The 17,489-nt window shown below is 53.4% G+C and overlaps 1 protein-coding gene and 1 long non-coding RNA gene across 4 annotated transcripts in view; one reads left to right on the plus strand and one right to left on the minus strand.

Moving 5' to 3' along the window:
- RNFT2 (ring finger protein, transmembrane 2) overlaps positions 1 to 5,636 on the plus strand; it is a 29,548-nt gene extending 23,912 nt beyond the window's left edge. For all 3 annotated transcript variants that reach the window (XM_027696732.1, XM_027696733.1, XM_027696734.1), the window contains exons 7-10: positions 541 to 606; positions 1,581 to 1,682; positions 2,907 to 3,032; positions 3,143 to 5,636. In XM_027696732.1, the coding sequence (XP_027552533.1) occupies positions 541 to 606; positions 1,581 to 1,682; positions 2,907 to 3,032; positions 3,143 to 3,247 (399 nt within the window). In that variant the 3' untranslated portion in view covers positions 3,248 to 5,636. The remainder of the gene's footprint in view (positions 1 to 540; positions 607 to 1,580; positions 1,683 to 2,906; positions 3,033 to 3,142) is intronic.
- Positions 5,637 to 9,694: 4,058 nt separating this feature from the next.
- The window catches only part of LOC113974004, a 15,364-nt gene continuing 7,569 nt past the window's right edge, over positions 9,695 to 17,489 (minus strand). Inside the window, exon 2 of the long non-coding RNA XR_003536414.1 lies at positions 9,695 to 9,893. This is a non-coding gene — a long non-coding RNA (uncharacterized LOC113974004). The remainder of the gene's footprint in view (positions 9,894 to 17,489) is intronic.

Consider the following 17,489-nt stretch of genomic DNA (forward strand, 5'->3'; position numbering starts at 1 on the left):
TCCCTTCCCAAACCTTCCCTTCCCTTCCCAAACCTTCCCTTCCCAAATCTTCCCTTCCCTTCCCAAACCTTCCCAAACCTTCCCAAACCTTCCCAAACCTTCCCTTCCCAAACCTTCCCTTCCCAAACCTTCATTCCCCTTCCCTCTCTCTCTCCATCCTCCCCTTCTCCTTCTCCCTTCCCTCTCCTTTCTCCTCCCCTTCCCTTCCCTCTCATCCCAGGGTGGGAATGGGTCCATTTTATCCCTTCCAGACAATTGTCCCCCCCAACCTCTGCCCCTCTCCTCGTCCTCTGCAGCCCCTCCTCTGCAGTCTGTGTTACCAGAGGTTTTTTGGCTGCTCTTCCCCACTGTCAGTTCACATTTATTACACGTTTCATGATCACCATGAAATCGTTTTTGGCACCATTGTGACTTTTTTTCCCCTCTGAGTATCCTTTTGGAGACAATATTTCCTGAGGTTCTGGACTGTAAACACACACACACACACACACACACACAGAGTTTGTGAAAATTACCTGAAATGGGACATTTTTATTGCAGTCCTTTGACATCTGTGGCCGTGTGGGAAGTGTCAGGAAGGCACTGAAGGTCCTCTGCACCCCCCAGGTAAGGAATGACACATCAAAGAGCCATTTCAGAGGTGAAGCCTCGTTCCTGTGGGATGATGGAGCTGAGAATTGCTCACAGAATACAATCACACGTGCTCTGCCATGGCTGGACAAGCTGTTCCCTCCTGTCAGGGATGTTGGGAACCTTTCCTGACCCCTGCCCTGTCCCAGCTCTGGGGAGAGGCTGTTCCTGCTTTGACTGGAAGCTCTGTGTAATATGGATTAATCCACTGAGGCCAAACCTGCAAGGATCTGACACAACCTTGCAGTGCAGAGTGGGAGAAGGGCTTTAACCAGAACCCTGTGGTGCCTTTTGTGCAGTGACACTCCCAGAGATCAGGAATTATCCCAGGCACTGGTGTTTGGATCTGCTGCCCTGACATGCTGGGACTTGTATTTTCAGAAGGGTCACACCACCACTGCAGTTTGTTAGAGCTCACCTGGCCTGTTCTGTGGGCTTGGGCTGCTCATTTGTTCCTCAGCATGTTTCTGTTTCCCCCAATCCTGTTAAAATGTGGGAAACATTTACCCCCCACATAATCCCAAAAGAAAAGTGGGCAGCCCCTGGGTGCTGCTGCTGCTGCTTTTCTCTCTCCTATTGTCTAACTTGCCAGTAATAATCCCTCCCACTATCCAAACACCTCTGCAGGTGCTGCTGAGCTCATTAAGTGTCATTATTGTTGCTGCACAAGTGGAGGCACCAAAGGGTGGAATCAGCTCGAGGGGCCAACCCAGCAGAGAGCACAGAGCTGCACCATCCCTGTGCTGCTGCCCACAGCTCCCTTCCCCACGCAGGGACACAACCCCAGAGTCCTTCCCGGGCCGTGTGGGCTGTGAACAGCTGTGTTTTCACACTCACTGAGCCTCCAAACCCTTCCCGGGCCGTGTGGGCTGTGAACAGCTGTGTTTTCACACTCACTGAGCCTCCAAACTCTCGGTCATTGGGATTTTTCCCTCCCTGTCCCCCCGCAGACCTACGGGGTCCGTGCCACCAGCCAGCAGTGCAGCGAGGCAGGAGACATCTGTGCCATCTGCCAGGCAGAGTTCAGGGAGCCTTTGATCCTCCTGTGCCAGGTAAGAGCCCAGGCTTTCCTGCTGGCATTCCTTTGGGTATCCTGCAGCTGGGGGGAGAGGCACAGTCGGCCTGGGGGCCTCTGGAACCATTTGCTGGGTCCTGGTGGGTGTTTATTGCCCTGGCCTGGGTCACCGGTGGTTCTTGGCAGCTGAGCCACCCTTTGGGGGTTGAACATCACTTTTGGGGGGAAATGGCCTTGTAGGGCAGGGCTGGCAGTTGAGGGATGCTGCAGCCCTGGCCTGGGCTGGGAGAAGCCCTTGGAACACTCCACACTGCCACAGGGGCTGTTAATGGACCAGAGGAGCTCGTGGCAAGGCTGGAGGTGCTGCCCCAAGGTTTTCTCTTCAGGCTTTGCCTGCTGGGGTTGGAATTCTGCATCCTGGAGGGGGCCTGGCTGCTGTGGGGGTGTGAGCAGGAAAACCCCAGGCACAGGGAAGGGAGCTGGTGGGATATGAGCTCTCTTGTGGTATCAAAATAAAGCTCAGGAGCCTGTTTTTGGAGAGCTTCATGGAGAGCTTTTGGAGAGCTTTTATCCCATTAGACAACAGGGTTATCAAATTAAAGCAAGTGGGTCTCCTGTGCATCAAAGGCGCCTCTCAGCATTGCTGTGAACATCTGTGCAGATGTTCCTGAGCTGGGAGCCCCAGAGGAGCTGCCTTTGTGTCAGAGCTGAGGTTTGGGGAGTGACACTTCTGCTGACTCCACATGAGCTGAGGTCTCAGCTTCTCCTCATACTCCCTCCCTGCCCTATTCCTGCTCTTCCAGTCTGGGACTGGGTGGTGTGAGCTGGGATCCACCCCTCCTGATCCTGGTGCCCAAGGCAGGATGGAGGGAGAACCCAGGGAGGGGCCAGTGCAGAAATGAGAGGAGAGAAGGGGTGAAAACTGGCATTTATGGACAGGGGACACTGGGCACTGGGAGCAGAATAAAGCAAATGCAAGGAGCAGGGGAGGGAAAAGGGGGTACAAGTGAAGACTTAAATAACTCAGGATGGAAACATGGCAGAGAAACCCTCTCCCTGCTCCATTAGGCCTTTTTAATGTTTCTCTCTAGTGCCATATTAAGAACTAATAAATCATTGGCTTTGGCAAACACACTGACGTGCTGGTGATGCTGGGATTTTTTTTTCCACGCAAGTATCGCTGTTGTGGATCCCTCCCTGCTCCCGGGGGGGGTACAGGGAGGGCCCTGCTGCCTGGTGACCCTGCCCCTTGTCCCCCCAGCACGTGTTCTGCGAGGAGTGCCTGTGCCTGTGGTTCGACAGGGAGAAGACGTGTCCCCTGTGCCGCTCGGTCACCGTGGAGACCCTGCGCTGCTGGAAGGATGGCACCACCTCTGCCCACTTCCAGGTCTACTGACACAGGGCACCTCATGCAGGGCAGAGGAAAACCTGCAAAATCACCCCATGCCCCCCCCTGTGTGTTTGTTGTCAGTCTTCCTCCCAGCTCTGTCCCTCCAGGAGCCAACGGAACAGTCGTCACCGGCCGGGAACTCCGTCCTCAAAGGCAAGGAGAGGTGGTTTGTGCCTTGGCTGAGCTACAGCCGAGGATTTTCCTTGAGCTAACGTGGTTATGAACTGCCTGGGATGTTTCCTGCTTCCCTGTCCTTTTAGTGTGGACAAATCCCACGTGGACAAGGCAAGGGAAGCGTGGATTTCATGGGTATGACCTGATGTGCTGCAGCAAAGCTGTGCCTGGCTCGGGCCTCTGCTGAGGTGTCTCACGTTATATGGCCCCACATTCCCTGGATCCACAGCTTTATAGGATGACACAGTGGCTGTTACAGAACCTCTGGGAACTCTTCCCAAGCAGGGCTTCAGAACCTCGTGCCCAAAAGGTCACCTGGGGCTGGAGAAATGGCATTTCCCAGCAGCCACGTGTGTGCAGTTGGTCCCACCGATGGCACAACTGTGGCTGCAAGTGTAATAAAATCATTAAAAAGTCGGGAAAGACCAAGACCAAGCTGGGAATTACATTTATTTTTGTTGGGAATGTTTTCCCATTTTAATTTTCATGGTGAGGCTTTGTGATTTCCCAGTGTATGAGGAGAGCAGCGGGAGGCAGAGGGAGATTGAAGTGACAGAATCACGGGAGCCGAGTTGGATTTGTGTGGGTGAAAAATCCAGCTCCAAACCAAGAGCATCCCACAAACTGAGGGGTTTCTGCTCCTGCTCCTTGGTGCAGCCACTCCAGGCCAGCCCCACTCGTATCCATGACCTGCCCGGGTCCCAAACCAGGAGAACTGGAGCTCCTGGAGGGATCCCTGTGTTGGCAGGGAATTAAACCCTTCCCGTGGCTGAGGTGCTGCAGCAGCAGGGAGCTGCTGTTTGTTCTGGAGCTTTCCCTGTCCCCAAAGCACCTCTGCTCCTGCTGCACAGCCAGGAAGTGCCTCCTTAGGAACTGTGGGGTTTTCCCAGCTCATTGCCATGGGAATGGCCGGAGGTGATGGTCCCAGCTGAGGTGACAGTCCCACCTGAGCCCATCCCCTGGGGGAGATGAGCTGGGTCTGCGCTCACTGGAATCCCCAGGGGGAGAATTCCAGCCAACAGGAGCTGGGGGCAACAGGATTAAAGCTCCTCATTTCTTTGGGATGTGGCTGGAGGAGGGATGGTGGTGGGAGGCAGAGCCTGAGCAGGGAAGAGTCCAAATCTGGCTTGAGAGGTGTAGGGAAGCAGAGGAGGGAAAGCTTTGCTTTCCAAGACAAAGTGATTTGACTCCCGTTAAAAGGATCCTGTGAAAGCAGGGAATTAGCCCAAGGAATCTGGTTGCTCTCTGCAATGGGAATGGCCCCTCTGGGATGGGGGAAGGCAGGAAGCAAGGCTGGCAGTGGGCACAGAAAGGTGGGATAGCCTGGTGTATCCACTGGGAAGAGGGCAAATGAGGGATTCCGTGGGCAGGCAGCTCCTGAAAGGCCTCAGTGCCAGTTTTCAGGGAACCAAAAGGTTGGTGCTTCTGCTTTCTAAGTGTTTGAAAAGCCACTTCTGTTTCTTTTTTTTCCCTAAATGCTCCTGGAAAATGTGTTTGGGCAAGTGTAGAAGGTCAGTGGGAGCCCAGCACTGCAGGAAGTGTGGGACAAACTGTTCCAGAGTTAGTCAGTGTTTAGGGAAAATTTGGGAATATTGTTTGAATTCTTACAGTCTTTTTGAGAGGGGAGGACAGTTCTACCCTCTCCTAGAACATGACACCAGAAAACATCCAGGGGGAAACTTCAGCTCCAGTGATGGGAATCTGCTGATTTCCAGGGGAAAACAGGGAGGGCTGTGGGAGGAAATCACTCAGAGAGAGGAAATAAAAACCCGGAGCCTTTTTTTTTGCCATTGAACAGTTATTTTTCTCTCTTTTTTTTAATAAAGTCCTTATAAATATGTACAAAGAGTCTCAGCATACGAAATTCCTTTTACAAAAGAGAGAAGCCCCTTCCAAGCAGGACCAGGAGCCTCCAGGGGCTCTGCTCCTGCCTTGGGGAGGTGGAAACCTGCACAGTGACTCTGCTGGAGTTACACCCAGGGTAGGGAATTGTGCATTCCCTGTCATCCCTGTCATTCCCTTAGCAATGGACCTGGGAGAGACTGGGAAGTTCTGCAGTGTCCTAAGGATTGATGATGGGAAGGGTTTTGTGGTGAGCTGGTGTTTGAATTGACTGGAAAGGTGATGCTGAAAATACCCATGGAATTAAACCCCCCTGAGCTGGGTTTGCTCTGCTGAGGAGCCACTTGGAAGTGATGGTGTAACTAACCCAGGGTGTAACTAATCAAGGGTGTAACCAATAATGGATGTCATTAATAAAGGCCATTTAACACCCAGAAGCTTGCAGTGAATATTTATCAAGCTCCAAAGTCCCTTTGTGTAAATATAAAACCCCTCAGGGAACTCGAGCCCTCGGGTTTTCCTGCCCAGTGAGGTTGGATCAGTCACATCAGAATTCCCTCCTGTGTTCAAATAAATATCATCAGGGAAAAAAAAGATCCACTTGTTTTGTGGTTTGTAGTTTGATTTTGTCCCTGGAGGTGGGCACTGGCCATCCTGGAACAGCAGCTTTTCCCACTCCTGGGGAGGGCAGAGCTGTCCTTGGAAGTGCTGGGATGTGAGAGATCCTTGTGCTGCAGGTGGAGTGTGACCCAAGCCGCTGGGATTGTCCTGTGCTGGGAACAGGGGTCTGTCTGGGAACAAAGGTGGCCTTTGGAATGTGAGGGGTCACACATTCCAGCTGGGAGAGGGCAAGAAGCCCAAGGCAGGAGCAGCACATGAGGATCCCTCCCCTCCACTTCCTCAGGAAGCCCAATTCCCATGTCACTCACACTGCCCCAGTCTCCTGGATTTTGAGCTGGCATGGCCAGTGTCCCCTCCTGGGGTGGGATGGGCAAGTCCAGCTCACCCCCAGCCCAGAGGGACACAGGAACAGGGCTGAGTCTGAGGCCTGGACTGCAAATCCCATTTTCTGGGAGCAAAGTGGCTCCAAGGAATGTTGTGCAGATGCTGTTCACCTGCTGGGGGGTGGGAAACAGCCAAAGGTTTGGACCTGGACAGAAAATGTGTGTCCAGGATTTAATGTGGACCCACAGGCAGTTTGTTATTCACATGTCGGGCTCCTGTTAAGATCCTGGACAGATGTTTTAAAACTATTCCTAGGAAAACTCAATATTAAGGTGGATGTACCTTTGTGTCCTCACTGTGGGCCAGTTTGCACGTGGCAGTGCAGTTTTCCAGCAGGGAATTGCCTCATTCCAGGCTCTGTGGACACAGAGACTGCAGCAGTTTAAACAGTTCTGTCTGCACTGGGGTTGATCAGCAGGAACAGCCTCTGCCTCTGCCGGGGGTTTAAGAGCCCTATAATTTTACTGTGATACAGAAACATGATTTTAGTGTGACACAGAGACAAAACAAACTCACAACTCGGATGGAACTGATTCAAGAAGTGTTGGAGATTTCAGGGAATTCTTCAGTGTCGGGCTGGGCTGGATGAGGGCGATCCCTGCCCGGTGCTCTGCAGCAGGAGTGGGATGGGTTTGTCCTCCCCCATCACTCACAAATCCCCGATTTTGGGTGATTTGCTGCGTGTTTGTGTTGGGGACGCCTCTCCTGGGCACACAGAGGTGTCTGACAGGAGGCCTGGTCCCATTCCTGATGTTTTTACCACTGAAAATAATCCTGGGAGAAGAGGGTGGGCTGTGGGATGGATGTGCTAAACCCCAGGCTGGGTGTCAGCGGGGCAGCCCGGGACTGACCCAAATCTGAGCAGCACGACAGGAGGTGACCAGCAGCCCACGCTGGGCTGCTTTTCCCCCTTGGAATACAGAATTCCAGCCTGTGCTGGGAGCTGCCTTGGCCGAGAGCTGCTTTAAAAATTCATCCAGGCTTTCCCCGCAGCCGCGCGGGCGGCGGGAGCGCAGACAATGATCTCAGCCCGCTCCGCTCCCGCTGAAACCCGAGCCGCAGCCTTTTGTTTTCCCTTTGGAAAGCGCTCCCTGGTCTTCCCAGCTGATCGAAACCCGGGGCTGTGAGAAAACAAACGGGGGGAGAGAGGAACTGTGCTGGTTTCCTGCCCACGAGGAGGGTACAGACGCTGCCCGGCTGTGGCAGGGCAGGGAATTCACGGGGAATTCACAGGGAATTCGCAGGGAGTTCACAGCATGCTTCCCTTGACAGTACAAACATCACCCAGGGGGAGAGCAGATCTTCTAAAAACGATAAAAACACCCCTCGTCAAAAAACGGCGGCAATTCAACAATAGCAATTACACCAGAAAATGTAAGGCTTCGACAAATCCGTGCCCTCTAGTAAGGAATTCCAGTTCTGTACAGGGAATTCTGGCTATAAAACTCCAAAATTAACCCTCAGTTCATGCTAAACATCCAGTTTGGAACTACAAAAGTGAAGCAAATCAGGATTTGGGGCACTGGAGCTGCTCTGGATTCCACCTGGGAACCACCCCAGGTTTGGTTGTTCCACAGCAGCACCACTTCAACTTTTTTGCTGAGTGTTTGGAAGCAGCCAGGAGACCAATCCCCTGGGAGCTCTGAGGTCTGGGAATCTGACAGAGGGTTGTGACAGAGGGAGAACAGCCAATCTCTGCCCTGAGGCTCATCCCTGACTTCAGGGGCTCTCCCGAGGTGGGGCCTGGATGGCAAGGACAGAACTTCCTCCCCTTTTCCATGGCTGAGCTGTTCCAGGGGAATTGCCTCTGCGGGAAGGAACCCAGGAGCAGCCTGGAGGCTGCAGGGGCAGGAGAACCAGGGGCACTGCACAGGGAAAATGGGATAATGCATATTCCAGGGAGGAGTTAGTTACATTCAGAGCTGATAGAGGTGAGGAATCCCCCTCGAGGGAGCTGTCCCAGGAATGCCTCGGGACACCCCCGGGCTGGGGAAGGAGGACAGACCTGCAGGTGCCACATCCAGCCTTCCCCCATCAGTGATTCCTGCTCTGATGGCACTGTGGGATTCCACACACACAGTTCCACCTCTGTCACTTGCAGAAATTCCTGTTTTTAAGACCCTGCCCAGACCAGCACTGGCAGCATTGCTGGAATCACTGCTGGAATCACCTGAGGCTCCTCCTCTTGCCAGAAGAATTTGTACTTATTTCAACAGGAGCCTGAGCCAGGAGGGGGTTCAGGATGCTGAGGATTACTGAGCATCAGGCCAAAAAAGGCAGGAAAATGTTTCCTGGGGTCCTGAGACCACCCAAAGGCCACGGACAGACAACCATGGAGCTCCAGATCCCAGCACCCAAAGCTCCTCACTGGGAACCACCTGCCCTTCCAGCACAGCTCCTGGGGATCAATAACACCCACGAACTGACTGATCAATATATTGATTGATCAGTATTGGGCTCAAACTCAGCAGGGAATCTTTGATAAGGGGAGAATTCGGCTTTCAGGTTCCTTGGAAACCTTTCTCCTGCAGCAGTGAAAATGCTGGATGAACACTCAGCTTCTTCCTGGGCTGGCAGAGGGGTGGGAAGTGTTTTTAAAGGACAAGGAGCCAAATTTCCTTTGGAAATCGGGTTCTAACATTCTTTGAAAATGTCCCCCCCTGCCACGGGAGGGTGAATTTTCTGGTGGAAATATCAGAAGCTTGGAAAAAATGTTCCTAAAAAAACTGTGCCCAGTCATTCCTGTGAGTAGGATCTGGAAGGGACCCAAAATCTGACAGGTAGTTTTGGCTGCAGTGAAAAAAGTGCTCAGTACCAGACTGAAAAAAAGCCCTTTGATTTCTAAGGCCAAGTTCTCCTGTTATCCCCTGCTCTAGTGATTAGAGTTCTCTCCCCTGGGTCACAGGATCTGGGACTGCTTAAACCACCATCCAGGAGAATTCCCAGCTCTGGAGCTGCAGGAAGTGCTGCACCAGCAGACCTTGATGTGGAAAGAGCTGGGGTGTCCTTTCCACCTCAGTGAATGCTGCAAACTGTCAGAAGAAAAAACAACTGCTCCAAAGGAAAAAAAAAAGGAGTTTTATAAAGTTCTGGGGGTAGATTATCTGGTTTAAGTTTCTGCAGAAATTGAAAGAAAGAAAAAAATAGCACCTTCTCAACAAGTCTTATTATTTCCTTTTTTTTTTTTGCTATCTTGTGTATAAATATTAATAACCAAAATAGAGCTTTCCTCGTCCCACGCTTCTGAACATCCTCTTGGGGGAAACCGTAGCACCACATAGAGAGAGAGGCAGTTTAGCCCCAGCCAAATATTTAAAATGTAGCACCAGAGAAACTAAAGTCAGAGGAAAAAAAGCCGATCCCACCTGGTGCCAGAGCGTCAATATTTACACACACCACCCGCTGCGGGAGCGCTCCCCGCCGCCAGCTCGGCATTCCAAGGGATCGTTAGCTCGGCATGGACAGGTTACTGCTCCTCCTGCCGTGAGCAGAGGGGAGGGGCGGTGTTCCAGCGGGGAGATCCCCCATCCCGGGATCGCACCACTACAGGGAATGTCGCTTACGTTCTCACGAGGCATGCACGGGCAACTCTGCTTACAGGAGGGTTTACATTCTTCTATATATAAGCATTTTTTTTTGTGTCTCTGGTTTGCTGCTGAGCCCTTGAAACAGCTCCTTGCCGTGCAAAATCCTTCTTTTCGCGTCGCCCAAAGCACTTCCAGCATCTCCCCACTTCTTTATCTCTCCACCCCTTTCACAGCTGCTGCTCGGGCTCTGGATTTTCCCTGGAGGAAAAGGGGAAACAATTTTCTCCAAGGGCACAGGGTTTGCTCCAGCCTGGGAAAGCAAAAAAGAATTGGGTGTTAATTATGTCGATGCACTGAGTACAACAAAAGCTTCTTTTTAATTTATGCTTGAACCCTCCCCTGAAGTTGCAGACAGGAGTTTATGGGGAGGAAGGTTTGTGGCTCAGCACCCTCAGCCCTGTGCAGAGTTTCTGCAGCTCTCACTTCACGAGGCTCCTTCTTCTGGGTGCTCCATCCTCGTTTCCATCCCGTTAACACAGATGTTAACTCCTAGGGAAGCCATTAGTTTTGTCACAGGTAGGAAAGGGGGTGCTTGGAGTATCACAGGAGACTGGGAGAACTCACTCATTCCTGGATCTGCCACTGATTAGATTTGTGGCCTGGGGCAAACCACTGCTTCAGTTCTGCTGCAAAATGAGGGCACTAATAACTTATTTGCCTCATAGGTGGGCTGGGAGCCTTAATTAATAAAGTGCTCAGAGAAAGGCACCCATCTAAGTGCAAATTAGCAGGAGAGCAGCCCAAGGGGCATCTGCTCTGAAATCCCCATTTCCCAGCATTTATCCCTGGCTGTTGCTGGTCCCAGCCCTGGCTGGGGAAGGTCCCATCGTTCACAGACTGTGACAATGAGCGATCTGAGAGAAACCTCCCCGGGATGAGGTGACTTCACCCGGCTGGGAGAGAGGAGGGGCAGTCAGTGCCCCTGCAACCGCAGCAGCTCTGAAATCAGAGTGTAATTAGGGCTGGCAAACAGCTCTGGGGCAGATCCTGAGTGGCCTTAACTATGGAATCACTTCCCTCCCTGGTCATGCCAGTGTGAAGGTCACCGGGATACAGCGACTGGGCTGAGCTGAGCCTCCAGCAAAGGAGGCAAATTCTGCTGCTGCCACGGACTCTGAGCAGAATCCAAAATATCCTGAGCTGGAAGGGACCCCCAAGGGTGATCCAGTCCAACTGCTGTCCCTGCACGGACACCCCAACAATCCCACCCTATCCAAACCCTCCTTGAGCTCTGTCAGCCCCGGGGCCGTGACCATTCCCTGGGGAGCCTGTCCAGTGCCCGTTCCAGCAACCTGGAATGTCTCTGGTTCTGCCACGGAAGATTGAACCCTGCCTGCTTTACCCCACTTACTGCCAGCTGTGCACACAGGATGGGGCAATCCCAAGCTCTCCCTCCCTCAGCTTCCAGCCTTGCTTTCTGGTTTCAAGGGATCTGCAGCCCCAGTGGGAACAGCTCAAAGGACTCACGCTGGAGTGAATCATCCAGACATGGAGCACAATTCCAGTGGCTCACTGTTATCAAGGATATACCAGTCAGGCACAGTCCCAGGGCTGCTGTACCTCCATGCTCACAGGTTCCCACATCTCCAGAATACTGGAAGTATCCTGAGGGTGTTTGTGCGGGGCTGCTTGGCTTTTTTTGGCAGAAGGTAAAAAGCAAAGGAGAGGTGTTTGCAGTGTGAGAAAGCACAACCACGCTAACCCCGGCTACACAAACCCATCCAGCTGGGCACTGAGAGCTGGTAAAGAGCTGTCAGAACCAGCCCAGAGGCTGAAATGTGTCCCTGCCTGCATTCCCGGGACACAGCCCTTCCTGCTGCGGGGATCTCACCTCCACTGGCACAGCCACACGCTCCGGACACACACTCAGCACCACGGATGTCTCCAGGCCTGCCAAACACCTCCGGGAGGGGATTTGGGCACCTGCACTCTGCACACAAGATGCCAAAATTCCCCCTCCTCGGGGTGGGAGAGCAGGGCACGACCCGAGCTGGGAGGAGGAGCCCCCGCTGCCGTTCCTGCCCCCTGAGGGGAGGGATTTACTCCAGTCCCACTGCAATAAAGAGTTCAGGAGTTGATTGAAGGATTTCCTCTGAAGCAAAACCATCTAACCCTGATTTATTATTTCTCCTGTAGCAGCACTTCCAATTGCCATCCATGAACCCTTGTCCTGCTGTGCCACCCGTGGCCGGCAACAGATCATCCGTGGTGTCACCGTATTTCACCAACTGCCTCCCCGTGTCACTTAACGCATAGAAAAATCCATAAAAACCTGTAAAAGTTGATAAATCCGAGAACATCTTGAACTCCCGGCGATAAATCTGCCCCGGGGCAGGCAGAGAGCTCAGCACAATGTTTATGCACCTCACCAGCCCCTTTCTAAGAGCTTAAATGGCTCTTTAAGTTTTGCATCAGCCCCGTGCCGGCCTTTGCACGAAGGTGAATTTTCATGGAAAGAATAAAAGAGGACCCCAGAATCCTGGCCTTCAGCCCATCTCTCAATAAACCAATTTTGAATATCCTGGGCTGTGTTAAAGCCATTTCTGGGTGCATATTGGCTGCACTGCCAGTATCTGACTCATTAATGGAATATACTTGGAGCCAAATTCTGATCTCATTTACAGCACCGTAAATCCAGGGCAACCCAATTGACTTCAGTGGAGTTACTCCAAATTTCCCACAATAGGCACTCAGCAGACAGAGCAAAACTCGGTGCTTTGGGTCTGAAACAGGCTGGGGAAAGCCAAACTACATCCCATTTGTAATTCCAGGGTGGATAGTAAGCTGGAAAGGCAGCCAGCACGTCCCTTCTGTAGAACTGCTGAAAAATTGATTACTTTATGTGTCATTCTTTAAAATGTTGAAACTTTGGGGAGGGGGCCTGTCCACAAATATCAACACTTTTCATTTACTTATAAAATAACAGGAATTATAGCTGAGTTCCTATGTGAAAACTGCACTGTCTGTTGAAAACACAGATTGAAGTGATAAGAAAAAAATCAATTCCTTCGAAATTTTTTCATGGGAACCAACATTCCCTTTGGTGAAGTATTTCCTTCTGTCTGGACATTTAGGGAGACCTCTCAGAAAGTTGCTCTCAGCCATTGCACCTATGAAGCAATAAGGTTGTGAGAGGACAAATCAAAAGCACCTCAGGCAAACCCGCCACATCCCGCTGCTTTAACAGACAATTACTCAATTACTCGGAATTCTCCAGCCTTAAATCCCACTGTTCCATCCCACAACTCGCTAAACTGCTGTTCACAAAAAGAAAAGTCAGGCTGCTCTTCTCGGGGGATGCGGAGTGGGACGGGCATGAAACGACTCAGGTGGGGGGTCCCATCTCAGCACTTCTTTGACTAATCTTTATTCAGGGAGAGGAGGCAAAGCCGCGCTTAAGCCGTAGGAGAGTCTGAGCTCACAGCCCCTGCAGCAGCTTGGAAAAAGGACTTGTGCTCCCGGCTACTGCGAACCGCTCGATTTAAATGGATTACACGGGCCGCTCACTTGGCACGCGTCCCACCCCTAATAAACAAAATAACAGTTATTGATACGTTTAAAGGGAAAAATAGATTGGAGGGCTCGCGTTGCTGCGGGCGAGCTGGAAGGCAGGGACGGGACGAGGCGCCCTCGCTCCCTCTGCTCACCCAGCAGCAGGTTAATGAGAAAACAAGGGCTGGGCAGGAGCCCCGGCAAATTCCCAAGCAGCCGCTCTCCGTGAACACTCACACTTCATTAGCAGCTCCGCGGGAGACGGAACGGGCACTTGGAACACCAAAAAACAATTAGGAGGGGGTTCAAGAGAGGGAGGAAGAGGAGAACTGCTCGGGAGATCTTTGCACAGGAAGAGCAGGGAACCCAGGCAGTAAAGAGATACATGGAGGCTCCAATCTTTCCACAAAGGAAGTCCACCTGTGGAATGAGCCGTTTCTGGGCTGCTGTTTGTCTGTGAAAACTCTGCTGCCTGTTTGTCGTGAGAAGGTTTTCCTTGAGCAATTTACCCGTGAAGTTGGAGTGAGGGTGGCAGGGGCTGTTGGCACCTTGGAGCAGGACGCTTGCCACTGGGAAGAGCTCCTTCTTCCTCAGTTATCCAGGAGGATAAACAGCAGTGCCTCACTCTTTGTGTCAGAGAAACACAAGCTGGATGTTTGTCCTCCCGCAGAACTGCACTGCCTCTGGTCCTCGGTTTGCTCTGTGCCCCTGCACAGCTCAGCGTGACACCTCCAGAAATCTTCCCAGCCCGGCTTTAACACAGATAATTAACTGCACTGAGACTTTGGGCAGAGTGGCTCTGCATGAACCCCGCAGCAAACAGTGGGGGGAACTCCTGGCAACACGGTGGGCACGGAACCAGGCTGGTGGAGCTGGCAGGGACCAGTAGGGTTGGATTTTAATACACTGCCACTCCTGAACTAACAGAGCGAAATACAAGTGTCCCCGTGTGCCAAACTGGCACCTGACAACTGCACTTCATGTCCTGGTTGGAGATTCAAGGTGATGTCAGATTATATATTCTAAAACTGCCAGTTGTGAAGGATTCAGCCCCAAACCCCAGGCTCGGTCCACAGATGCAAGTTGGTCACGTGCAATGGCCCTAATCCTGCTCTCCCTGGCATCCCCCAGGGGCTGTGAGAGCAGGAGAGGTGCCCTGGAGCACAGGATTATTCCCTGAGCTGTGCTGTTGTGGAAAGCCACACCAACCTGAGGGAACAACCACCCACCTCCTGCCTCAGAAACAGTTCGTACGCTCACAGCAGCCAACACAAATCCTACTACTGCTTGGAAAAGCAGGAGGGGAACTCTGGTAGTAAACCCAGCTGACAATGGCCTTTGACTTCTCTATTCCTTCTGCAACCACCAGATCACTAGACAAATGCTGACTCTGCAGCATCCTCATTAACTGTATGAGTTACTCTCTTCTTACCAGCCATTCCAAGAAATCCCATGCTCAGAGCTTGGACTTCCTAGCTTGTTGCAGAACAATGTTATTGTCACTGCAGAGTTCTCTGAGGGTGGCAGAAAAATACATATTTTGTTCAGAAATACTCTGCACAGTGGATGAAAGACTGTTGTCTTACCTCATCTCTAAGCCTAACAGCTCTCTGCACTATCACTCAGGCTCTGAGACAGTCAGAAACCTCCACTGGTGGGAGCAAATTACAGCATGAAAAGATTCCTAATGGCAAAAATAACCCCAGAAACTGAGGTGTAGATGATGCAGTTAATCATTCTGGGGTTGCACTGTATTTTCACCTGCAGCTTGGTCACTCGTGCCTTACAGAAGTGTGACAGCAGACAGGCTGCACACAGGGGCAACCAGGAGACTGTCAGGAGCCTGTTAATCCTCACATCTTTATTCCTGGAACTGCTTCCCATCACACACCGGGATCTTCTTTTCAGACTCACATTTGTATTTGTGGCCACGCAGCCCCCGAGCATTTGGAGGCAGCTCAGCAGGTCCCGTGTGCAGCAGCCTTTGAAGCTGCGAGGCAGGACCAGGACGGCGCGTGCCGGAGGAGCCTCGGAGGCACTGGGATAATGCCTTGGCTTTTCCACAGTGTCCTCATCAAAGCCATTTATAAGCAACTGGTTATTGGTGGGGCTGGAGTGCAGAAATGGAGGTGAGGGCTTCAGAGTCAACAGCAGAAGAGATCGGGGAAAAGAACACTGCTCAACAGGGCTATGGAAACCTTCACAAAACATCAGGAATCCAAACAGCTTCGGCCTCCTGGGATTGTCAGGGAGTCTGGGTTGAGTGTGTGCATGGATCCACAGGATCCTTCTGCCAGCCCTTCTCACCTGCCACCTCCTCCTGGGATTAAGTCCCAGACTGGGCAGGGAGGAAATTCCCCAGCTTGTGAGAAGGAAAAGAGCACTTGAGACACTAAGTAAGGGAGATCACTGCACTTCCCCCTTGGATTCCAACTTTTTTTCAAGGTCGGAGAGGCCAGCAAGCCAGATGGGTGGGTTTGTTTCCAAACACTACAACCAAATGTGCCACAAACTGATGGGAAGGGAGAGGTGTGTTCGCTCTGCTCCTGAGCACAGCCCCACACCACCGACACCACCCCTGAGGGCTTTGCTGGGCACAGCTCTGCAGGCACCATCCACAGCCTGATTTTATAGAAACTGAGGTTTTGATTCATCAACCCCCCCCCCCCCCAGTTTTGTTCTGGTTTTGTTTCATAAAAAGCTTTCCAAAGGTGACCAGTGGAACCTCCTCCTGACGGACACAGCAGCTGTGGCTCAGAGGGATGACAACAATGATCCCCCCCCCAAACCAGTGCACACACACACACACACACACACACACACACACACACACACACTGCAAACACAGACCTGCTGGAAAACCTTATTTTTAAACTCTCTGCTATCCCTACATTCCCTCCACACCCCCCTATCCAAGCTGGTGGGATATGAGTGCATGCTGAAAGTTACACATGCACTTTAAGTCTTCCCTGAACACAGACAGACATCGGGGATGTTTATGATGCAATTTAAAGCAGCCAAGACAAGAGCCCTTGCTCCTAAGGTCTGTGGGGGCAAATCCACAACCCAGAGGATTTCAGAGCATCCAAAATCCCTGAGGTGACCCCCATGTATGCTCAGTAAGGCATTATCCAACACACAGAGCCAGGCACAGCCAGCCAATATCCTGGGCTGCCCCGCTGGATGGTCCCGTGGGGATATCCCACCACCCAGCCACCTTAGCAATGGGTGCCCCACAGCACCCGTGGGTCTAGAGCCCACCAGGGAATGGTAGGACACAGGGAAAGCCCCTCTACAGACAAGAGAGGGCTGGAGGCTCGGCAGGAACGGGTGTGCAGGGCACCCTGAGCTCCCGGGGCCGGCAGTCGGGGCGATGCGGGACCTGCTCCGACCCCCCTGAGCTGCCGGCAGGGAGCTGGAACTGCCCCACGGGGGCAAGGACGGCCCGGGCAGAGGGGAGGCACCGGGGGGAAACCGTGAAAGTTTGGAGACAGGGAAAGGGGGCGTTTGGGGTGTCCTGGGAAAGGGGAAGAGGGAGAGGCAAAAGGAGATGGAGAGGAGAGAGGGAAGGAGGAAAGGGAGAGAGGAGAGGGGAGAGAGGTCAGTGCGACCTAGCAACACCGGTACCGGCAGCCCAGGGAGAGGGAGATGATGAGGGACAGGGAGATGGAGAGGGGTCGCGGTCACTGCGCTGGCAGCGCCGGTATCGGCAGCCCAGGGAGAGGGAGGGAGAGGGAAAGCGAGAGAGAGAGGGAAAGGGGTCGGGGTCAGTGCGACCTGGCAGCGCCGGTACCGGCAGCCCAGGGAGAGGGAGAAGGAGATGTAAAGGGAGAGGGAAAGGGGCCGGGGTCAGTGCCACCTGGCAGCGCCGGTACCGGCAGCCCAGGGACAGGGAGAAGAAGTAGAGGGGTCGGGGTCGGTGCGAGTCGGCAGCGCCCGTACCGCCTATGTCTCCCTGCACTCCCGCATCACCGGCCGCAGCCCGGCGGGTACCGCGGACAGCGCGCTCCGCCAAGCCGAGCCCCGGGGCCGGATCCCCCCGGCCGGACCAAGCCCCTGCCCCGCGCGGAGCCTCGCCCCGTCCCCATGCCATCCCCGTCCCACGCCATCCCCTACCCACCTGTTGCGCGTCCCGCCTGCTCCCCGCTCCGTGCGGCGCCGCTCTCCCTAGAGGCTCCTCCTGCGGATCAGCCAGGCCAGCGCGGCCGCGGGCGTGAGCGCGCAGAGCAGCCCCGCCACGGCGGCCAGGCGGCGGGCGGCCGAGGGCCCGCGGCCCCGCGCCTTGCGCCGCTGCTCCAGCTCATCGCCCAGGCGGCGCAGGCGGGCGGCGACCCGGCGGGCGGCGGCCTCGGGC

This window comes from Neopelma chrysocephalum, unplaced genomic scaffold (genome assembly GCF_003984885.1).
Source record: "Neopelma chrysocephalum unplaced genomic scaffold, ASM398488v2 Primary Assembly neopelma1_116, whole genome shotgun sequence".
NCBI lineage: Eukaryota > Metazoa > Chordata > Aves > Passeriformes > Pipridae > Neopelma > Neopelma chrysocephalum.